This window comes from Serpula lacrymans, assembly GCF_000218685.1.
Source record: "Serpula lacrymans var. lacrymans S7.9 unplaced genomic scaffold SERLAscaffold_9, whole genome shotgun sequence".
Taxonomy (NCBI): domain Eukaryota; kingdom Fungi; phylum Basidiomycota; class Agaricomycetes; order Boletales; family Serpulaceae; genus Serpula; species Serpula lacrymans.
Genome location: NW_006763298.1, coordinates 988,199 through 1,009,716, shown reverse-complemented (window position 1 = coordinate 1,009,716; position 21,518 = coordinate 988,199). Strand labels below are relative to the sequence as shown.

At 45.0% G+C, this 21,518-nt stretch overlaps 10 protein-coding genes across 10 annotated transcripts; 7 read left to right on the top strand and 3 right to left on the bottom strand.

The window, feature by feature from the left end:
• Positions 1-1,551: 1,551 nt before the first annotated feature.
• SERLADRAFT_393844 (uncharacterized protein) lies at positions 1,552-2,175 on the bottom strand (the record flags this gene model as incomplete). Its single annotated transcript, XM_007320167.1, has 1 exon — positions 1,552-2,175. One exon carries the CDS (start codon positions 1,823-1,825, stop codon positions 1,583-1,585), a length of 243 nt encoding a protein of 80 aa, XP_007320229.1.
• A 1,716-nt stretch (positions 2,176-3,891) lies between these two features.
• SERLADRAFT_393843 (uncharacterized protein) lies at positions 3,892-4,418 on the top strand (the record flags this gene model as incomplete). Its single annotated transcript, XM_007320166.1, has 1 exon — positions 3,892-4,418. The coding sequence occupies one exon, from the start codon at positions 3,927-3,929 to the stop codon at positions 4,095-4,097; it is 171 nt and encodes a 56-aa protein (XP_007320228.1).
• A 2,106-nt stretch (positions 4,419-6,524) lies between these two features.
• On the top strand, positions 6,525-8,022 carry SERLADRAFT_439750 (uncharacterized protein; the record flags this gene model as incomplete). The annotated part of the gene is made up of 7 exons (XM_007320165.1): positions 6,525-6,676; positions 6,805-6,998; positions 7,056-7,105; positions 7,172-7,308; positions 7,362-7,534; positions 7,590-7,700; positions 7,781-8,022. 7 exons carry the CDS (start codon positions 6,525-6,527, stop codon positions 8,020-8,022), a joined length of 1,059 nt encoding a protein of 352 aa, XP_007320227.1.
• Positions 8,023-8,969: 947 nt separating this feature from the next.
• Positions 8,970-9,686, top strand: SERLADRAFT_439749 (uncharacterized protein; the record flags this gene model as incomplete). Its single annotated transcript, XM_007320164.1, has 3 exons — positions 8,970-9,072; positions 9,120-9,507; positions 9,560-9,686. 3 exons carry the CDS (start codon positions 8,970-8,972, stop codon positions 9,684-9,686), a joined length of 618 nt encoding a protein of 205 aa, XP_007320226.1.
• Positions 9,687-10,765: 1,079 nt separating this feature from the next.
• Positions 10,766-11,781, top strand: SERLADRAFT_471584 (uncharacterized protein; the record flags this gene model as incomplete). The annotated part of the gene is made up of 6 exons (XM_007320163.1): positions 10,766-10,786; positions 10,838-10,953; positions 11,012-11,173; positions 11,242-11,308; positions 11,364-11,581; positions 11,637-11,781. Coding segments are annotated over 5 exons (636 nt in total), but the record flags the coding sequence as incomplete, so codon positions are not given.
• An 867-nt stretch (positions 11,782-12,648) lies between these two features.
• SERLADRAFT_471583 (uncharacterized protein) lies at positions 12,649-12,973 on the bottom strand (the record flags this gene model as incomplete). The annotated part of the gene is made up of 2 exons (XM_007320162.1): positions 12,649-12,828; positions 12,898-12,973. The coding sequence occupies 2 exons, from the start codon at positions 12,971-12,973 to the stop codon at positions 12,740-12,742; spliced, it is 165 nt and encodes a 54-aa protein (XP_007320224.1).
• Positions 12,974-13,283: 310 nt separating this feature from the next.
• SERLADRAFT_471581 (uncharacterized protein) lies at positions 13,284-13,785 on the bottom strand (the record flags this gene model as incomplete). Its single annotated transcript, XM_007320161.1, has 1 exon — positions 13,284-13,785. The coding sequence occupies one exon, from the start codon at positions 13,768-13,770 to the stop codon at positions 13,324-13,326; it is 447 nt and encodes a 148-aa protein (XP_007320223.1).
• A 1,743-nt stretch (positions 13,786-15,528) lies between these two features.
• On the top strand, positions 15,529-16,552 carry SERLADRAFT_471579 (uncharacterized protein; the record flags this gene model as incomplete). The annotated part of the gene is made up of 5 exons (XM_007320160.1): positions 15,529-15,581; positions 15,647-15,926; positions 15,984-16,343; positions 16,402-16,477; positions 16,534-16,552. The coding sequence occupies 3 exons, from the start codon at positions 16,233-16,235 to the stop codon at positions 16,548-16,550; spliced, it is 204 nt and encodes a 67-aa protein (XP_007320222.1).
• A 1,167-nt stretch (positions 16,553-17,719) lies between these two features.
• On the top strand, positions 17,720-18,493 carry SERLADRAFT_471578 (uncharacterized protein; the record flags this gene model as incomplete). The annotated part of the gene is made up of 1 exon (XM_007320159.1): positions 17,720-18,493. The coding sequence occupies one exon, from the start codon at positions 17,829-17,831 to the stop codon at positions 18,117-18,119; it is 291 nt and encodes a 96-aa protein (XP_007320221.1).
• Positions 18,494-19,115: 622 nt separating this feature from the next.
• SERLADRAFT_439745 (uncharacterized protein) lies at positions 19,116-21,468 on the top strand (the record flags this gene model as incomplete). Its single annotated transcript, XM_007320158.1, has 4 exons — positions 19,116-19,206; positions 19,278-19,376; positions 21,238-21,327; positions 21,386-21,468. 4 exons carry the CDS (start codon positions 19,116-19,118, stop codon positions 21,466-21,468), a joined length of 363 nt encoding a protein of 120 aa, XP_007320220.1.
• Positions 21,469-21,518: the final 50 nt, after the last annotated feature.

Genomic DNA, 21,518 nt, shown 5'->3' with positions numbered 1-21,518 from the left:
TAATGTGAGGAATCGATTTTTCTTATCGCATTCCCGTCATGTCGTGGTTAGCAGACTCAATCCCCGTCACTCCTCTCGCCCTTGGACTAGAGATTACAGCAGGTGTCCTATTACTTTTATCATTTTTCTTCTTATTCTCTCTTCACACTCACGTTCTATCGTACCTACAACGAGGTAGACTCGTTGTCGACCCTCGAGAAGATATCCAGATGACATAGTCACGATCCAGTGCTATGTCTGGGGATACTTCGGAGGAATATTGATAAGCGAAGAAGGTTGTGAGTCAGCGCCTTCTCATGGGCTTACTGATACAGCCAATCGTACATCCCTTACCAATACACTTTCTCGTACGATTAGTAAAGACGATAGATCGGACCACTTTCTTCTTTTTTCTTATTGGTTAGCTAGCTGGTCAGACCACTTTCTCAGTACTTCCCTTTCTCGGTCTGACCATCGTCGTTCACTATATAGAGAAGTACATACTTGATGTATTGTTCTCCAGTTCAATATTAGTTTGGATTTGCGCTCTTACCGATACTCTTCATTCTCATACTCTGATTCACCGCCTTCAAGGAAGGACTTGACCAGATATTGAGCTTTGTTATATAGCTTCGTATTTGTTGCCTGACATAGACCTTTGGCCTCTGGCAGAAGTTCAATTGCGTGGTCCCAGACTCGTCGTGGGGGAAGTTTGTCAAACAGTGCTTTTATGAATACTGGTTCAAAATGATGATAGAACGGGGGGACGACGTCTCTGAACGTGAGTGTTGACTTTGCTCGTTCTGATTCTTCCGCAATCTGTTGGCTTTTGGTCTGAGATACGTTGCTTTCAACGGAAATTTTGTCAATCCTGCTCTGTAAGTCTACAGCGATGACTCTATCTCCGTCTTCAGGGTGATACTCCGTATCATCGGTAGGGTACGTGATGGTGTTGGTTTGCCAGTTGATGTTGGGATTTGTGCGTCGTAGCCAGTCATGTCCTAATAAAATTCTGGCCTCTCTCTGTCCAGTGACCAGGAAGTCCATTAATTCCGTGCGACCTGCCACAGTTAGGCGAAGTGTCACATATTCCGTCAGAGGTCCAGTGCGATTCTTGGTTCCATCAGCGTTTGAGACAATAACACGAGTTGGCAGTGGTTTCGTGGAAATGTTGTGTTGCCGAACAAAGGCTTTGTCAATGATAGAATCCGTGCATCCTGAATCTATCAAAACTGGTATAACATGCGTTTGGTGATCGTCGATGGTGGATAATTGGCACTGTAGCAAGAGTTTGCGTTGATGAGATGGGGGGAGAGATGCGAAGTCTTTGATCACATTCAATTGCTCTACGATATACTCTTCATCGTGTTGCTTAAGTAAATTGATTGTATCCGTCGTGATGTGTGGGTAACACTGGGGTGAGGCCCAGTTCCGAACCAATGCTTTGGCTCTTTCTTCTTTCTGGTCTTTAATTCGTCGAGCCAACCATTCTGCTGAATGTGGCTTAGCGTATTTCTCGGCACGTAGGTTTTGGGAAACATGTTCTGATTTATCAGTTACAAATACATTTTTGAACCGTGCTTACTGGTCAGAGAGTCCGTGCTTACTCCTGACCTTCGAGAAAATCCTTCGTCTTCGTCTCCTCCTGGGTTGTGGTTGCTTCTCTAGCTGCAACTTTCTTCAGAGGGCAGTTCCTTGCAATATAACCCGGCTGGCCATATCCGTAACATAATCTGAACCGACTCTGTCGGTCTGTATCCATAGGTACACCTTGTCCGGGGAATACACCTCCCTGAGGTTGATCCTCGAACCTTCTTGCATACTGATTTGTCTGGGGTCTCGCCATCTGCTGTGGCTGCGGCTGTTGCACATGCTGGTGCGTATACGTCTGTTGTCTATAGATAGGTCGCAACGGCTGCGTGACTTCTCTCTTTCGTCTTTCGTCTAACTGGAACTCTTCTCTCCTTGCCTCCCATGCATAGGCTTGCGTCTTCCACTCAGCAAATGTTTTCGGTAGGTCTTTCTGGATGATGACGAAATCACAGATTCAAGAGTGAAGATTCTTTTTGAGAATACAATTGATCACGTTGAAGTGAGTGGTAGCGTCATATCCAGCCTTGTCCATGAGCGTTGTGAAGTGGCTAAAGAATTCGTCGCAATGCTTATTCTCCTGTTTGTATATCTCGATCTCGTTTACCGCCTGCGATCTTTCGTTTGGATTCCCGAATACTTGGCCTAGATCGGTTAGGACGGTCGAGAGAGTCGGCCATACGGGGGTAGTTGCGTCAAGAGCTTTGGTAAGCACGTTCTCTTTCCAAGCTTTTACTGTCGACGTTCCTTGGTCGCTGATTTTGGACAGGAGGTAGATGAGCTTCGTCTTCTCGTCTGGAAAGTAGGATGCGTAGGCGGTTAAGTACAACTGTAGTGCTTGGCGCCATGCTATGAATCGTTCCTTCTCTCCTTTGAATTCGAAGGGTTCTGCTGCGAGTGTTACTTTGCCGTGTAACTGCGTGGGATTAGACATGGATGAGGGTTTTGGAGGAATTGGAGGTGGAGGTGGGCGTGTAGGTGGTAGCGGTAGGGTTTGTCTAGGTGGAGTCTCTGGCTCTGTGGACAGCTTTGGGTTTTGATATTCGGAAAACACTTTTGGAGGATTGAAACGAGGTTTATTTAGTTTGAGTCGTAATCAAACTCGTCACTCCAATCGTTAGAAGTAAATCCAAAAATATTCTCTTCTTCTTCCAAATCCCTTTCTACCTGTGAGCTAGTGGTAGAGTTACTGTCCAAGTTCGAGGTTGCTTCGTCTGGTGAGGGGGTTCTTTCAATAAGAACATTTCCTTGGATCAACGAGGAGACGGGAGGAATATAAGAAAAATTTCCTCTAGTCAGATGATACCCTGGTTTGTACTGCGAGTAGACTCTGTTGTTATCTCGAATAAGCACTCCCCAGAACTCGGTGTTGATTTTGGTAACGATGAAACGATCTGTGGGGTGGCGGATGACTAAATTAAAAACTTCTTTCCCGTAGTTTTGGTATTCTCTGAACAATCGACAGACGTTCCTGATCTGTCTTTGTTCTCTTTCCCAATTCCTTCCTTCGAGGATCTCGTGTCCAATTTTAAACACTAGTCTGCGAAATTGCGATATGCAGGCTACTATCCTTCGTATTGCGTCGTGGCAGAAAGGGGTGACAACTAATACGTGGACTCCTGTCTTAAGATAGTCTCGTGGGTTGAAGGCGTCGTTCTGTTCGGGAGTGAGGGGGACATCGAAGAAGAATGGTATTTCCCGATAGAACTTGATGAGATCGGTTTTGTAAATTCCAATTCTTGTAAAAAGAAGTTCAACAGGGATAGGATTAAATGACGCTGTAACGTATACGTCAATTTTGGATGGTTCGAGATATGGCGTAAGGAATTCTAGGTAGGGTGCGGAGTAGGGTCGTCGGTGGATGATGATTCCACAGGGAAGCAGGTAATGGATCTCTCTCCTGTCCTGTTCTGGCGAGAACGCAAGTTGGGGAGTTTCAACGTAGTCCTGAAGGTGATAGATGCGTGGGGAGATTCCATTGGATAGTATGAGAAGAGCTGTTTTATGTTCTGCCGCCCGTCGTCTGAGGGCTTCGTCTTTCTTCACTGTCGTTCCGACGAGGGGGTTCTAGAATTCTCTGTTCGTAGACTTCGATCGGTAGGTGCTCTAGGTGTATCGAATTGAACCTGAACAATTCTCTGGACGCTTGATCGGATTCCCAAAAGCAAGTTTGAGCAGCTGCGGATGCGTATTCGAGTAAGCGTGACGTATTGGCGGAGTTGGGAGATTTCGAATGCTAAATCGTTGACGGCAAGAACTAGTCCTTCTAGTTCAGAGATGGGGGAAGAGGCGGCTGATGAGTCTTCGTAGTACTCAGTTTCTTGTAAGGACCGTTTTATTATTTTCTTATCTTCGTTATGTCTTGGTTCTCGAACGCTTTTCCCGTTACACCTCTGGCTCTAGGGCTAGAGGTATCCTTTGCCATCTTACTTCTCATAGCCCTCACAGGCTTTCTTAACCATCGCTACCACTTTATATCACAGATCAGAGACTGGCCATCGCCCCCAGCCAGCCAGCACACTGGGTAGGGACTGGTAGTAGGCATCTCGCCAACCAGCTCCAAGCCCCAGTAAAGCCTGGTAATACTAATAACGCCTTATCTAGAATCGTACCTCATCATGAGGATACGGTTCCTGACCACGCGTGACAATCTTCTATTATTAGTACAAGTCTCTCACCTGCTGATTAATCAAGTCAGAAGTCGTACGATAGTTACTTCCCCTTTTTCTTATTGGTTGATTAATTCCTCAGACCACTTTTCGTATATTCCCTTTTCGGTCTGAGGAACGGACAGTTCCCTATATAAAGCCGTACCTATTCATGTATGGCTCCTTAGCTTTCTATTACTGAATTTACCCGCTTTACTCCTCAACAAGAACCTTTGAAGCTTACCTCTCAAAGTCCTCTACTCGCTATATTTGCTAGCGTCTGTCGACCTCAAGCTCATTGAACCCTTACTCCCTGCAAGTGCAGAAGGAGATAGGTTTAGTTTTTGTTATAGTTTATTGTTGCCTCACATTTCTGTGTCGCTGTGGGCAGGCTGGGGGTTCGTGGCAGCGCTGGCAGGCACTGCAACGTGGAGGTCTCGGTTGTTGAGGGCGCGGTGGAATTCCTCGAGTGAACGTCGTTCTTCGTCCGTTACTAGGCTCTCTCTGATGTTCGACAGTTTGACGATTGTAGAAGTGATCAAAGACGACGGCTAGGGTGAGGACTTGAGCAAGAACAAGTAAGAGTATTACTTCGAGGTGGGTAGGAATGTTGGAGAGGACAACTAGCTAGCTTAGCTAGAAGGCAAGTGGATGTTTTGGATGGGTAGGAGGACGGTGAATGACAACACGTCCGAGGGATGAAGGAAAAGGTAGGTTAGGGCTATAATGGGTTCAAGCGAGATGGTGCGCTGTGAACGGATTGTAGAGTGAGTTTTCTATTTTGTGAGGCAACGATAAACTATAACAAAAACTAAACCTATCTCCTTCTGCACTTGCAGGGAGTAAGGGTTCAATGAGCTTGAGGTCGACAGACGCTAGCAAATATAGCGAGTAGAGGACTTTGAGAGGTAAGCTTCAAAGGTTCTTGTTGAGGAGTAAAGCGGGTAAATTCAGTAATAGAAAACTAAGGAGCCATACATGAATAGGTACAGCTTTATATAGGGAACTGTCTGTTCCTCAGACCAAAAGGAGAATATACGAAAAGTGGTCTGAGGAATTAATCAACCAATAGGAAAAAGGAGAGTAACTATCGTACGACTTTTGACTTGAATTAATCAGCAGGTGAGAGACTTATACTAATAATAGAGAATTGTCACGCGTGTTCAGGAACCGTATCCTCATGATGAGGTACGATCCTAGATAAGGCGTTATTAGTATTACCAGGCTTTACTGGGGCTTGGAGCTGGTTGGCAAGATGCCTACTACCAGTCCCTACCCAGTGTGCTGGCTGGCTGGGAGTGATACCCAGTCTCTGATCTGTGATATAAAATGGTAGTGATGGTTAAGAAAGCCTGTGAGGGCTATGAGAAGCAAAAACGGCAAAGGATACCTCTAGCCCTAGAGCCAGAGGTGTAACGGGAAAAGCGTTCGATAACCAAGACATAGCAAGGATAGGAAAATAATGAAATGGTCCTTACAGTGCTGTGGTGGAAGAGGACACTACATTGATCACATTTTTTGGGGGCCACTTGGTTTGAAGGAGTGAAGTCGGCCATGGGAGGTTGTGTTGAGTATTCAATCTGCTAGTGAGTTATATATGATATGATAATGCTCACCTATATCCACGGAATCCGATATTGTTCACAAATATTAAGAGTTCAGAAAGTGATCCAAGCTCACCTCCATGCCCAGTTTGAGAACAAGGTGGCGGCCATCTAGAAATTCACTGGCAACTCGCAAGTTGGACGTCATTCGCAAACATTCTCAGTTTGCAAAGTGATCAGAGCTTACCAGTGCTCACCTCCAAGCCCAGTTTGAGAACAAGGTGGCTGAAACCTAGAACGACAGTCTGAACACATGGTATAACACATGATTAACACATGGCAGTCACAGTGTTGATCAACCATGCTGATTCACACGACTTGGAGGACTAGTATGGGATGGTCAGTTTACATGTGGTAGTCCACTAGTTACACTTCACACTTCCATCTTGTCTCTCTCCTAGTAACCCATGCCTAACCCAAGAGGATGAAATGGCACTAGGTTTCCTCCCCGTAAGTCCTTTTTTATGCTCACAGCTAGCTGCTAATACTTGATCAGTGCCTGATGGGATAGTATGTCTGCTGATTGAACAGTATGTCAGTGCTGGGTATTCAAACCAAGAAATAGTTGACAGACTGAAAAAACACTATGATACAGACCAATTCCAACTCTTGTACGTGTCCAAGCAAGTTAACACTGTAGCTAGGTATTTAAAAGCTCATACTGGTGTCATTGTATAGACTGGCACTCCTGAAAAAGAAATGCATGCAGTGGGGCTTGAAGAGTGCACGTGGGCAGGCCCACACCCTGGAGAGCATAGGTCCCGCCATTGAATGTATCCGCACCCACTTCCCTGTGCAAGGTTCCCATGACATGAAAAAGACTCTATTACAAGAAGAGAAGATCATGGTACCACGGTAAGTTTATTTTGTGAATGACACTTTAATCCACTTACCTTGTGATATAGCCGGCTAATTTTGGAATACATGAATACCCACCATCGTCAAGAGGTCATTGCACAGAGAAGTTGACGGCTCAAACGGAGCTACTACTGGACTGCGGGTGTCAACAATCTATGGTCATTTGACCAACACGACAAATGGCGACGGTTCCAATTGTTCCTACACGTTGGGCTGGAGCCATTCTCGGGGCAGGTTTTATGGCTCAAGGTCTGGTGGACCAACCGCAATCCCCGCTTGATATGCGGTTGGTATTGTGACACTGTCGCAAAACTTGGCGGTAAGCATTTCTCAGCACTTCACACTACTGAAACTAACAACTCTAATGATATCCTAGGCATGCCATTGGTGACCCAAAGTGACCCCAGATCCGAAAACAATGGCATTGTGAACGGTCACACTCTTCTGCGCCACCTTCAAGACCCTAGTCTGGAATGAACTCTACAACATAAGTTTAAAGGGTCGCACCGCAATATCAAGCCCAAAATTTTCTGGAACCAGTTGCGTAGGCGATGGTCTCCTGGTTTTGAACGCCTCCTCGACTATGGGCTGAATGAAGGTTTATACAATCCAGATGACCCTTTGCAAAGGTGAGTTATTATAAAAACGGACTTGATAGCATCTAATGGCATTTGCTCATTAGGCTGACATTTCACTACATTTTCATCCCTTGGCTGCAAGATGAACTCGATCTTTTTGTGGACAGATTCAACCATACCCTCCCTAGGCACAACCGCAACAAGATCCTGCCCCATGGACGCCCTGCCGACATTTTTGAACAGCCAGAAAACTTCGAATCTCAAGATTTCTCTATATGTTTTTCATAGGGCGATATCCAAGTCTATTACTAATTGTATCAAACAGGTCAAAGTACATTTACCATCACTTAACGAAGTCAGAAATATGTATGCTTCTCCTGATCACCCTGTCTTTGAACTCGTTCCCCCCGCTTTTGCGCAGCAAGCTTCAGCTTTTATCTCTAGTATTGGCTCGCCCATAGTTACACAAGATAATGCGTGGGATGTGTATCTCAACTTACTTGCACATCTAACTGAAATACAGAACGTCGAACTTCAACAGGCGTTATGGACCAACAAGCGTTGCCAGATGAAGGATTCGTGGGGTCTGAGTTCATGCCTCTCATGGACCTTCCAGTCTATAGGCCGCCAACGTACACAAGAGGCAGTTCAAGCGCAAACAAATTCTCCTCTAATGACGACGAAAGTGACTACATGCATGAATGGACTGATTCAGATGGCAATGGATCTGGGCAGGCAGATGTGGACAATGGGGCCCAGGCATGATCTATTAGAAGTTCTATGTACTTAGCATTACCATTCTGCAGCGCAATGTTATAATCAGGACTCGTGATACCGGACATGCCAGACTAAGTCTGAAACTCCTGCAAGCCAGTAGCCGAGCATCCTATGATAGAAACCCTCACTAATCCTCACTCCCGGTTCTACCACACAGCCCACATGCGACTGATGCTTCTCAACTAGCCAAGGCAGTGCAAATGGTGGCTCTTATTCGACGCCGAGCAGTTATTCTTCTATATTCAACCCTTTTTGTGGCCCTTATCATCCAGACTATCTGAATCAGATTGACCATTGCACAACACATGACATTGACTTTGATTACACTATAGCCCTTTCTTGTCCTTTCCTTTCATCTACAGTAACCCACTACCCCCACTTCAATGTTGGTTCCCTCCAAACTCCACCACAACCACTCGAGCTGCAAATCCCATGTTATCCATGTCTGTAAGTCCAATAGAGTTTGCATCTGGAGACTCAGATAGTCCAGGTGGTAAATCTAAGAACAGGTACTTCTTGGCACGCATTTGTCTTGTCGCCAAAGAAAATGGTGTGTTAGTATATCAAGGATGCACATCTTAGGCCTTACCTGTCTTCTGATTATCTCTCTGAGAAGAGCTTTGTCTGATGCATTCAGACAAGGATTCTGAAGTGCAACTCTGGAGTCGATAGACTGAGGACACCATTTTAGGTATGTGGTCACATGATGTGAATGACAGAAGTGATCGCTCGTTGATTGCTCGAAAGTTTTTACTGTTCCTCCTTGTTGTTGTCCTCAAGGACCTCAGCGCTACATCCATGGGGGCAACATTTCCTCTATATCAAGGTGTATGGTATTAAGGTGCGTGGTATAAAGGTGCGTGTTTGTAAAGCACTTCCAAGCAGCTATTGTACCCTCCCAATCCATTGTTGAGTCCATCCATTCCCTCCCTGCAATGACTCAATGCTCTTTCCCCGACCATCCAAGTGGCTCTTCTGGCAAGTCACGCGCACAGTCTGTGCAAGAGAACAATGAAAGTGTGAACCAGGAAACGCTAGGTACATACTAATTTGTTTTAATGTATTATTTAACTGAAATTATTCAGATATCGTGCTGGCCTTACTGGCCAACCTCGATCTCTCCAGCATCAGTGCCATGAGGTTGGTGTCCGCGGTGCTGGATCACACCAATATTGGTGCAACTTCTGCTGCAACTGGGAGATCTGCCCCTCCAATGGCCACCACCCCTTTGGCGCAAGTGCCCAGCCCAGCAACGGCCACCTCCTCCCCACTAGTCTCTGCCCCGCCCTCCCCTTCGCCCGCTCGCACCCCGCCTACCCCATCACCCACATCTGCGGTTGGGGCTGCTCCTGCTCCTGCTCCCGTCTTAATCCAGACCTATCAAGGCTGGGCATTCAATGTGCCGGAGCCTGGGGTGCAGGGGCAATATTATCTAGTGACTAGAGGTCGTCGCATTGGTATTTTTGTGGCCTGGTATGCTCATCCTTTCTTTACCAAATGATGTCTTCTCACTCTATGTTTTAAGGCAGACCACCTCTCCCTATGTCACTGGGGTGAGCCATGCAACTTACACTCGCATCTCATCTGTAGAGGCCAGGATAGCCGGCATGCGGCTCGCGATTGACAATGGTGAGGTGGAAATTTTGCAGTGATACATGGCCACTCGTTGTGGGGTTTTATTTTCTTGCAAATCATGTGTAGTAGCACGGTGCCCTGATTTTTCTTGGAATAAATGGGTCTTGTAGTACCCAAACTCTCGCTTTCCAAACCCCCCACGCAAAACTTATATTTTAAAAATAATTTTGATATTCGAGTCTATCACTAACTCTCTACTTTCGGAGAATCAAAATGGCGATGCCGAAGTCCGGATTGAATAGAGTTTTCAACTGTAACCATCCGACCACTATAATTAGGAGATTCAGGGCCTGAAGGTTGATGGTAAGCAGCCCTTATATATTTTGGACAGGCCGCGAGAGTTGTACTTGACAATAGCTTTGAAAAGGAAATGGGTTCGAATTAGTCTATATTGCCAAACATTTTTGCTCAAGGCGCGCAGCAGCATACGATATCGTCCTCACTACCGTTGCTTGGCCACGCCAGAGGATTCAGGGCCAACCCCTTAGCCTGATCGTGGCAGCGAGGCTCTACCAAACTCTTTGATCAACAACTTGAACTTTAAGACCTAACTTCTCAAATCCAATCGGGTTGTCGGAATTGAGCGCCTATCGTTCTCGTGAGTGGTTAAATCTTTAACCCCGCTGGGAAAGAACCAAATTACAGTATATCATGATATAAACTGTGTTAGGTGGAAAAGTCATCTTATCACCCCAGGCCGGCCAGGGTGGTACACTAGTCGTCAATTGACGAAGTTACTTTTCATCTATTGCAACAAAAGTATATGGATTATATCACTTGAAGAGGTATATGTCGTCTTGTCTTCTCGTTGAAAAAAAGGGTATGCAGCGCTCAGTGGCAACTCGATTCCCGCACGGAGATGTTTATGGTCAGAGCCATTTAGAGCGGAAAACGTAATGGGCGATCAAGTGACCATTTGGCATTTAACCATGTTGAAAGGTGTCGTCCAATTGGAATATCTCACACACTCGAGGCATGGTATGACTGAATGGGCAGGCGGAAGTTCCTATTAGTGGTACGTGACTTTCTCAAGGCTTCAAGTTTCATGGACTGTTTTGCCGTAATTCCTTTCCTTGTCTTGAACAGTATAATTTTTGACTGAACGCTTGCTCAAGCGGTACGCTAATGGAATACAGTTTAGGCCTTCAGACGTGATCATACATTGAAGACCTAGACAATTCCCCGCTTGTATCACTTTCAACTCTTTCACGCTCACGAAAAGTTGCGGCCTTACATTCATGTCAGCTGAGTATCCACCACCTGAAATTGTGTTTTTCTTGGAAGGTGAGGTATTTTGTTTACATGGACTTGTTCATCTGTGTCTGAGCCCACGAGCGGATAGTCCTGGTGACAGTGATTCACGGAATAGCTTTACTAGCGACGACATTTAGATTGTGGTTGAGATTTAAGATGCGACGTTTCTGGTGGGAGGATGCTTGGGCAACTCTTGCACTAGGACTTGATGTCATATGTGTCGTGGCTACTTGGACGTTGGTGGCAGCCGGTATGTCTTTTCTTTCTACAATACTTCTGAGCGTTGCTCGTTCCGACTTGTGTTTGACAATTTGAAAGACGGTGGAAAACAGTCACACATTATTTCGTTATGGTTGACTTTGTTATCGTACACGTGTGTCATCTGGTAAGCTTGTACGAGTTCTCCATCAGCTTGGTTTTGATGTGGTTATTCCATCCAGGTCAGCTCGCATGAGCATTGTATTCTCTATAATACGCATAGCTCCCCCCTCGGCTACCTTCCGGCGTCTGACTTACGCAGCAGCAGTCGTATTTTTCTTTATGTGGGCTACAATATTCAGCGCCAAAGCCTATCTCTGCGGTGCAGACCGATCATGGTATCAAGACCCAATCATACAGTGCCCTCTCACGCTGACTATCGCTTTGATTGAGCTTTGTAGTAAGCTTTCGCACGATCATATACGACTTGCTTATGGAGACGAATCCATTTACAGCGGACTTGATATCGGATATCATCTTGGTAGCCATGCCCCTCCGTATGCTATGGCATGTCAAACTACCAAAGAACCAAAGGATTTTAATCCTTGCTGTATTCTCGTCAAGTATACTCAGCTGTACAGTTAGTATAGTTCATGTTGTATTTTTGGTTCCGGCTGCGGGGTTCATGGGAGGTATCACGGCGGATCTAGAGGTATATGTTACTGCATCATTTTCTATTTGAGTCTGAACTGACAGATTACATTATATATTCCTGCAGGGTGCCTGTGGGCTGGTTGTCTGCAACCTTCTCGTCATCGTCACATACTTCTACCGGGTATTCCGAAACGGGCAAGATATTGATTCGTACGATTCCTCCCAGTCCGATAATACTTCACGGACAAGCACCGTACAGAGTTTCACCACTGTGGACCTCAGTCATCTGTCTAGGACTCCGACTATTCGGAGTACTGCACTCACGTCCGTTTTGAGTGCCGATCATTCGGATCGTTCACATAACACCTCGAAAACCATTTAAGCTATGCCGCCTATTATGGATTAATGTATGTAGCGGCTGTTGTTGTCCTGTGTCCATTATCACTAGTGTTCCTCTCAGCACGAGATTCGGGTCCGTTGATGTACCAAATATACTATTAGGGTGGGTTGTATGGACAATATATGTTCCAAGGTCAACAGTATCCAAAGTTATACATCATTGAAGAAAAGTATAAACTGTGTTCTATTGCTTGCATTTATACTATTGCGTTTGATGATCATTTCTCATAAGAGTCCCGCCAAACATACTTGCTACGAGTCATTATCTCGTAAGGGATGGGGAAACATCGGCTAACCACACCAATAAACCCTCGGGTTTCCGTTTCCTCCATCTACCAGTACCGATTTTGTGGATGACCCATGTATGAATCGAATGGTGTTGATGTACGCTTTGTTAATGGTCCAAAAATTGAAACTATCGAGTGCTCATTGACTCGCATCCTCGATTCTCCGTTTACCTCCCTTTCCACAACAGCGTTGTATATTCCCCTTAAGGTTTACATTCATTCACGTTCCTCTAGATCTCTTGGCCTCTTGTTTGATCATTTTTCTCCTCCGAGTGGAATCAAATCACAGTTTCCCTTCCTGAAGTCCTCGGTTTTCTGACGTCCTCGGTATCATCGTAGGTACCGAGCGAACTCAATGGCGGGAAGACTGTTTACTTACAGTCATTAGTATATGAAATGATAGACGTATCTTTGAAAGCCCAACCCTTTCAGAGACCGCTTTTGACAACCACATACCATGACTGTCGTAACTGATAGTGAGAGTGTATATCAAGGGCTGAAGGACTTGGCATTGGCCATATGCAGATATGGCTTCCAGTCCCGTGAGATCGTGGTTGCGAAGAGGACGAAGTCAGCCAATGAATTAATTGCGGTTGATCGACTAAGGTACACGTACCAAAGGACGCTGAGAGAAGTCTCTACAGTGTGAGGGAATGATCGCGGGAGGATGATTGATGTTAGTGAATAATTAGATACACCGACAAGTTCACGGAGGTCCTGACATGATCATGCTGTGCTTCACTGAATGAGACCTCACTGGCTGGTAGCTTCCAGTCGCCTCGGGGTAATATTCACCAGCAAAGAAAGACCATACGGATATAGATAAGCAAACGGACCAATATATATATTGTTTATCATGTTATCATGCATATATTTCTCGCATGGATATAGGTTTGAAAATCCCAAATTTATGAAGGTTTCCTACCAACCAACTTGTGTCATCTTCTTTCATTTGATCCTTGGATGGCATATACACAACCTTCAACTGAACCCCGGCATCTCTTCTTCTCGCTACCATATCCCGCACTTCTACCCCAGAAACAAAACCGATGATTAGAGTAGTGAGAGAAGGAAGATAAACTCCTTCATTGGAGTTGGTGGGAATAAGATTTCTGTAGAGCTTCTTGTTGAAATACACCGCCGAGGCACTGAGCCTAAGTGTTTTGAGATTCGTCAGCTGTTCATAGCACCTAGTCATACAGCTATCGCTGCAAGATAGACCAAGAATCTCAAGTACTTTTAACCTGGAAAGGAGACTGGTCGCATTGCTTCCATGTATAGGCAATGTGGGAGTCATTAAATGCTCCATGAAAGCATCCGCGGTGTATGAAAATAACAGCTCCAGATGAAGGTTGTCAAGACGAGGCAACCGAAGCCGACGAATTATTTGAAAAGCAACAGAGGGTGTGATCATAACCAGGATTAGACTCTCTAAGGAGCGCAACTCTATCATTTCCATTTCTGATGAAGATTGGTCTCCTAAGGGCCAGGAATGGAATAACTTGAGTGTTTTGAGCCTGGGTGCGGTACGCAAAAACTGCGCAAATTGTGACCACGACGGCCCAACATTGTAGGAAGCCTGGCGTCCGAGTTCGAGATGAACGAGGTCAGAATGGCACGTTAACCAGCTGTGGCTCCAGTCAATGCGTATGCCATCCAAAACGAGCTCTTGTAATTGGGGAGCTCCATCATGAAAGAGTCTGTATTTTCTTTCGAGAGGACCAATCAGTGGGTTTTCTGTTTCAAGCTGAAATACTTGGAGTTGCTTCGCCTGTGCCAGAGAAAGGCCAGAGAGAAGATCAAAGGCTGCGTAGGCAAGGTCGTAATCAAATGCAGAAAATTTGAAGACGCGCCAACGTGCAACTTGGCGAAAAAGTATCGAGAGGAAATCTGTCACGTTGTCCAGGGACGCGAGAGAGGCATTTGCATTTGCTACTTGAGTTGCGTCAGTTGATGGCAGTGATATCAAGAGAGAGCACAAACTAGTGGGAAGTTGACGTCGATCCTCATCAGTTCCTATGTAATGGATATCAATATAGAGCGGCATTTCCCTGCTGCGCGTGATCCAGGATTGTATGCGGTGTAAGGGAGGTTCACCCCTGAACATGACATGGATTTGTTGCCAGAGGGAGGGCATTGAAAGCGAGATAGCGCGCCAGTGTGTGCATACATGGGATATTATGACCTGTGAGAAACGGGGAGTTGCTTGAATGTAAGAAAGCAATTTTCCATTCCGGATTTTGGAAATATCAGGGCGCAGTGGCGGTTCTCGCTGGTCGAGGGTCTCGAATACAAAGGGCTCGGTTTCGATATCTATGCCGTGAAGAACCTTGTGGCCATCGAAAGGCTGAATATCGACGTGCACATATAATGTGAATATGTAGGAGAGAATCTCGTTTGGTAGGCGATGTACGGGATGGATAGGCCATGGTTGGTTGTGTCCTGTAGACTGAACCGTAGACATCGTCGCCAGAGGCATGAACGGTTCAGACTCCGCACAACATTGCTTTACTCTCAGGCTTGTCTTCTATCGATTACATGCAACTTGGAATTATTCATTAGGAATCGCAGACTCAATACCCTTGTCTACATTGCTCTCACTTCCGTGCCATGATCAACTAATGCACTTGCATTCATCTAGGTTCAAATTTTTGGGCTTTCAAGTTTGAGTACTTTTACGCAAAGTAATGGGTGATCATGTAGTTATCGCCCGAGGTACCATGGATTCTACACTTTACAGGTCACACGTAGTCTAAACATTGGGACTTCGTCTACCCTGCAAGGTTGAAACGACGTCCTGCGACTCATCATTTCAAATCTTCAGTTCTATGGAACACCCGACCGGCTCGTTCATGCTCCAATTGGTTTGCATGTCACCATTTGCACTCCTTTCGCTGGATTACATCGAGCCTTACTGTACTCATTGCAATGCTGCACGCGGGATGTGGATGGCACTAGACATTTCTTGTAAGAATGGAAAGGTAGATCCTGTCAAGGTCATATAGTAATCACCTGCCAGGAACATGTTCATCGGCAGGTCAAGAGTAGAAGTTGGATAGTGCCTCTTCTCTCACATCTCTCAATAGTCAGACCCACGATGTATAAGGATTCTAGGACAAGGTATGTGGTCGAAGTCACAATGCAGAGCATGTGAAGTTGCGATAGAGCTGATTTCGGGAATGAAGATATGATTACCATGCACTGCACTGGTGTGTAATCCCATTTGATCCTCTTAGCGTTTTGTCCTATTAGGCTACACCTTAGCCAGACACGCCGGCGTCACGGTTTTGTAGTTCAGGTACAAGCACAATATCATTTGTCTATGAAAACCATGAGGCAGCTTGTGATCCACCCTGGACTGTGCCTTATTTCTGGGACGAAGAACAGTGAAATATATGCTTATTTCAGCGGGAAGCAGGTGTATGCATTGATGCTGCATTTACTTTCATGAAGTATCCCCTCTATGTATGTATCCTGGCTTTTGTTGGACTTAACGAAGTTCTCACCTTTTCGTTTTGCTAGAATATGGCTATTTGATTCTGCCGGAAGTATCTGGACGCAAGTATAAAAGACTGTTGTGCAATGATCATGTCTCAATAACCCCCAAATTCACATTCAGTCCCTCGACAAGACATCTACCATGAAATCTCCTTATACTGTGACTTTTTCTCTTGTTATTCTTGCCTTTTCTCTTGTGCATATGACGATTGCGGGACCCATTACTGGTTCGAAGAACGGTATCCAGTATTTCCTTAGCATCTACTGATGTGAATGATCACTGACTCTGTTCAGATGAGTATAATGTGGTTCAAAATGAGCAATACAATCACAAACGTGGAGAGCGTAAACATGATAATGGGCGGCTCTACATATGGGCAGAGGGTGTGTCCATTACAATTCTTTCTGCTACTTCAACGTGCTGATCAGTTTGCTCGAGTAGACTCCGACGCTTCACAAGCGCGAGCCTGAGCCTGGTTTTATGAAATTCGACTCTGCACTCGACGACAAAGCAGAAGGTCCGTCCCCAGATAATGCTATCATGTATGCTCCATTGACATGCTTGTCTCGACAGATGACGACATTGACTGAGGAAAAGCAACGTTTAAAGTTGAAAGGTCTTCTAGAAAATTTGTATCGGGTGGCAGCCTGAGGCACAGCTGTGGAATAAAAATGCATTCGTACATACTATTGATAACTGAGTGCGAGTGAACCATAGACATCCGGTCATTCTTAGCAAAGGCAAAGAAAGACGGGATAGACGCGAGGCTAGAAGCATTTGACGTCTTTCTTCGTTGCATCTCATGTGATATTCAATGGAGGGCCCACCGAAGAAGAAGAAATTTCAGCAAGTCTTTTCTCCGTTTATATATGTAGTGAATACAAAACTCGAGTTCAAAAGAGTAAGACCTTTTGGGAAGCCATCCCATTCCATTCAGCAACCCAACTAAAGCAGCGTAACATTCAAGCCTCAGTATTGCCATCTTTGTCACGGTTATTCGAGCTGTCTGCCCAAATGTATCATTCAGCATGGGTGTATAGGATTCTTATTGAAAACATGCCTTCTACAGATGGACATAATGCTGATGGAGTTAAGATTCTTGCTTGATATCGCCTGAGTCTACGCAGAAAATATTATCAGCAAAAACCCTCTAACATGGGATATGATAGGGAATATATACCTAATGTTCGAGAATCGTACTTCACAGCATCGTCAGAGTCTATTATCAAAGTTATGTTGTCACCAAAGCAGATGGTAGAAGAATGGTTTCTACAAAACATACCTTCTGCCATTGGGTAGTCATCGTTTGGGCCCAAGGCTCGAGATTCTACTCAGGTTAGAAGTGTTGGAATAAAAGAGCATCTAGACAAACCTTGGGCTATTGGATCAACAGAACTATTTTCACGAAACTGTAGCCTTTTCGGAGATGGTGCTGCTGCTACCACACATAAAAGGGAGAAAGCAAGAATGAATAGGGAGAAAATGCTGGTGGATTGCATATTTTGAAGCTGAGGATGATCCTCTATGGGGAAGATGTAGGGGTGGTTAGGTTCGTGCAGAGCAACCTTTATACATGGACGTATGTTCCAGTATGGATTCGGCAAGTAATCACCGTCGAATCTCTGACACTGTGGAGCCACGAGATGAGATTCATACTTGATACAGTATCTGGAAGGCTTGAGCGAGGCTGAACCGAGTACTAATGCTGGCCCTGGCAGTTTCCATCGTATGATTTGATACATTGCCTTCCCTCTGGAAACTCCAGTGATGACTCGGATAAGTAGGAGCTACATGAATGTGACAAGTTCGAGTTCTCCACCTTTAATGAAAAACCAGTCCCAGGAATGACGAGTCATTGATTCGACCTTATGGTGATAAGAAACTGTGGTACTGAAGCGGTAACCAGCTATAAGAGCGTATTCGGAACGACTTCAAAATATGCCGGTAACATCGGGCGAAGCAACAGCAAAAGCTTGATGTATGTGAGGAAGAGAGAGTATAGACCACTAGTCTTGGACCATGAAATGCGAGGCGGAATATTACGAGCCAAGACCAACGACTCGGGTGCGGGCACGTCCAACGTAAAAAGCCAGAAACTTGTTATTAGTATGCAAGCCAGTAGCGGGGTGCTGCTGCTGCCACATGCAGGACAACTTTAACGGTCACATGGATGTAGTGTAGACTTAGCTATTGTGAGTCAATTAGGAGTGTCATTGAAGAAGCTCCCCATTGAATTAAATTATGGACAGCATTTTGCACAAGTCTGCCGAGTAAGGGCCAGTTATGGACCATATAGCCTGAGACGCTACGATAACATACGAGGAGTGTACCATAAATGAGTTGAATTTGACTTCAGATGGCTACTTCGAAGCGTCCTCGTGCCAGCCTGGATGCCAGTGCACAGAAGGGCGCAGGTTGACCATCTACCACATATTGTTCTTCATTTTGATAATTTGAAAAACAATACTGTTAGCGTTAGCAAAAACAAAAAAAACAAAAAACAAAAAAAAAACAAAAAAAGGTTGCCAAAGTGCGCACCGACGCCCATCAGCTCTCGAGTATAATGAATGGTAATATATGGGTAACGTGTTACTTTGACTTTGGCATAAGCTCCGGGTTTTATCTGGAAACCACTCATTCAAGGCAAAAGAACTTGAAGGAAAGGACGATGATTGAAGTTACAACTTTCCTCCAGCATCGGCAACGGTTCATCTCCGACACAAGCATCGATTCCCAACTCGGAGTTCGTCGCAGTCTTTTTCTGACCAGCTCGTTGAAGCTCCAATTGGGCTGATACTGAGGGCGAAGCATTATTACCGTGCAGCACCGGTGTGTAATTTTATTTGATTCTGTCGGCACTTGGTCTGATAAAGCCTACACCGTAGCCAAACATGGCAACGTTACAGTTTTGTAGTAACTGTGATGCACTGTTTGTCTATGAAAAACCATGAGGCAGTTCATGATCGAGTCAACTCCGGATTGTGCCTTGTTCCCGGACGAAAACAGTGAAATGCATGCTCATTTCGTTTCCTTGTAGAGTACTTATCCTGACTTTTACAGAGAGCGCCCGGATGCAAGTATAAAATATTGCTGCGCAATGATCATATTTATCTCAATAACCCCGAATCCACATTTGACTCGACAAGGCATCTAACATGAAATCTGTGTCTACTGGCTCTTTCTTGATTCTCGCTTTCTCGCTTTTCCAAGCGACGATAGCAGCACCGGTTGCTGATATGAAGGATGGTATGTAGTATTTCCCTGAGTACTGAATAATCATTGGAGATTGTCGCTGACTTTTGTTGTTGTTCATGTAGACTCTGGTCTTAAAATATTAAAAATTAACAAGCGCGAGCCTAGATTCTACCCGCCTCATATTGGTGGTGGCCGCTATGACGCACCATATGATATATTTGGTATATACCTTCAAGTTTAACCCTTTTATGCATGTTCGATTGACATCATTGCCTCCACGGATGGCGACGACTCTGTGTATCAAGACTTAGAAGCAAAGGGTCCATCTCCTTCTGTTGATCAAGTGGACTGACGTTGACAAGCGATAATAAAGTTATGAGAAGGTATACCTTCCAACGTAGAATTCGATGTAGCTCTTATGACAACTTCCTTGACAGAAAGCAATTTGCACACATGGATGCTATGCCTCTACTTCCCCGGCATTATTCGATCCTCGTGTTCGTTGAGACTTTCTTCTCGATTGACTTTTAAGGTTTGAGGGATATAGCACTTTGTCCGCCTATGTGACAGATATCATTTTGTCTGTAGCCTAGGGTTTGTTCTTATCTTGACTTGTATGTGAACGAATTTTTGAAGACGTAGGCGGGATCATCGATCAATGACACCACTGAAAGACGCCAAATGCATGCATGTCGCACACATCACATCCCTGCTTACTTGGATATAAGTGCGTGCAAATTTGAACATATGGGGCACATGTCAGCTAATGTAACGTAACGATGGTTAAAGTTTAATGATAGCGCAAGAGTATTGTATAGGTGTCGAGAGAGAGGATGCCTGCACCACAATGGCGAAGGAATAAATTAGCTGATCGTTCGAAAGCGTTGCACCTTCATATGTTCCGATATATCTCCTCAATACTTGTCTGTTTCCTATACAATCCTTATCGCGCTGTCAGATCATGGTCATGGCCACGTAGATCAGATACAGGTGCGCTAGAAACATCTGGCTTGGAACGGTGGTTTGTTGGGGATATCACATTTGGTATCTGAAGGGGAAGGACATGATGTTTGCGAACCGGAACACCACGTCACGTCTAAGACCCCTGTTGTCAGGCTTGTATTAACAGGGAGACTAGTTAACAAGTCATTGGTGACGGGGCCTAGCACGACAGGCACTAGATCCTCTCTGCGCATTATATGATGCCATGCATCGTTCTGGAGGACTGGTGAGTAAGCGCGTCCTTGACAGGCCTTTTTCTGCTAATAGCTTCCATGCTAACAGCTTCCAATAGGCTATGGTTTGGTCTTACGTGGTTAGGTTCAGGATGTGAGATACAAGCGCAGTAGTATCGGAACAGGTTATGCGTCACGTTGTCTCGAAATGATAAGGTACGACTGTCCTGAGCTTTGTATTGCTATCAGGATGATATAATCGGACTATGTTCGCTTTGCAGGTGAATTTGTGCAGCTACCATTGACGCCTGCTCACAGGAAGCATTTATATAAGAACATGTCGAAGTTATTATCCACGAGTAATATTGACTCTCTGAGCTAAGTCACACTTTTTCACTGCTATTATGCATGTTACGCTAACTTCATAAATGCGTGGACTTTGATTTAGAGCTTGGGTAAAGAAATGCTACCGTTTTGCTGGAAGGAGCTGGAGCCGAATAGGAGCCATAATTTGACTTGACAGAGATTCATTAATATTCATCGCCTGTACACATGACACGCGGGATTCTGGTTTCAAACTGGCATGCTACACGGAACACGCCTTATAGCTCAGCAATTGCCTATAGGTTTGCCGTTACTCAGGCCTGCCACACCAGCATTCACTGGCCTATATGAAAGTATATAAAGTACGTTTCCATGTTGTTCTCATTTCATTCCCGCACTTCCTCAACTAAACAGAATTTTCTACCTGCATAACGACGATGAAACATGCTTTGACTTGTTCTCTTGTTATTCTTGCCTTTTCTCTTGTGCATATAACAGTAGCAGGACCCATTACTAATTTGGAAAATGGTATCCAGTATTTCCTCAGTATCAAGTGGTGTGAATATGACTGACTACGTCCTAGGCGATGATAATGTGGTTCAAAATCGGCACTACGGCCACAAACGCGGGGAGCGTCAACATGATAAAGGGGGGCTCTACATATGGGCAGAAGGTATGTTGCTCAGAACTCTTTCTACTGCTTCAACGTGCTGATAAATTTGCTCGAGTAGATTCCAACCTTAACAAGCGAGAGCCTGGTTTGACAAACCTTTCCCCTTTGCACTACGACATAGCAGAAGGTGCATCCCCTTAATATTCCTATTATGCATGCTCCATTGACTTGTTTTCTTCGGCAGACGACGG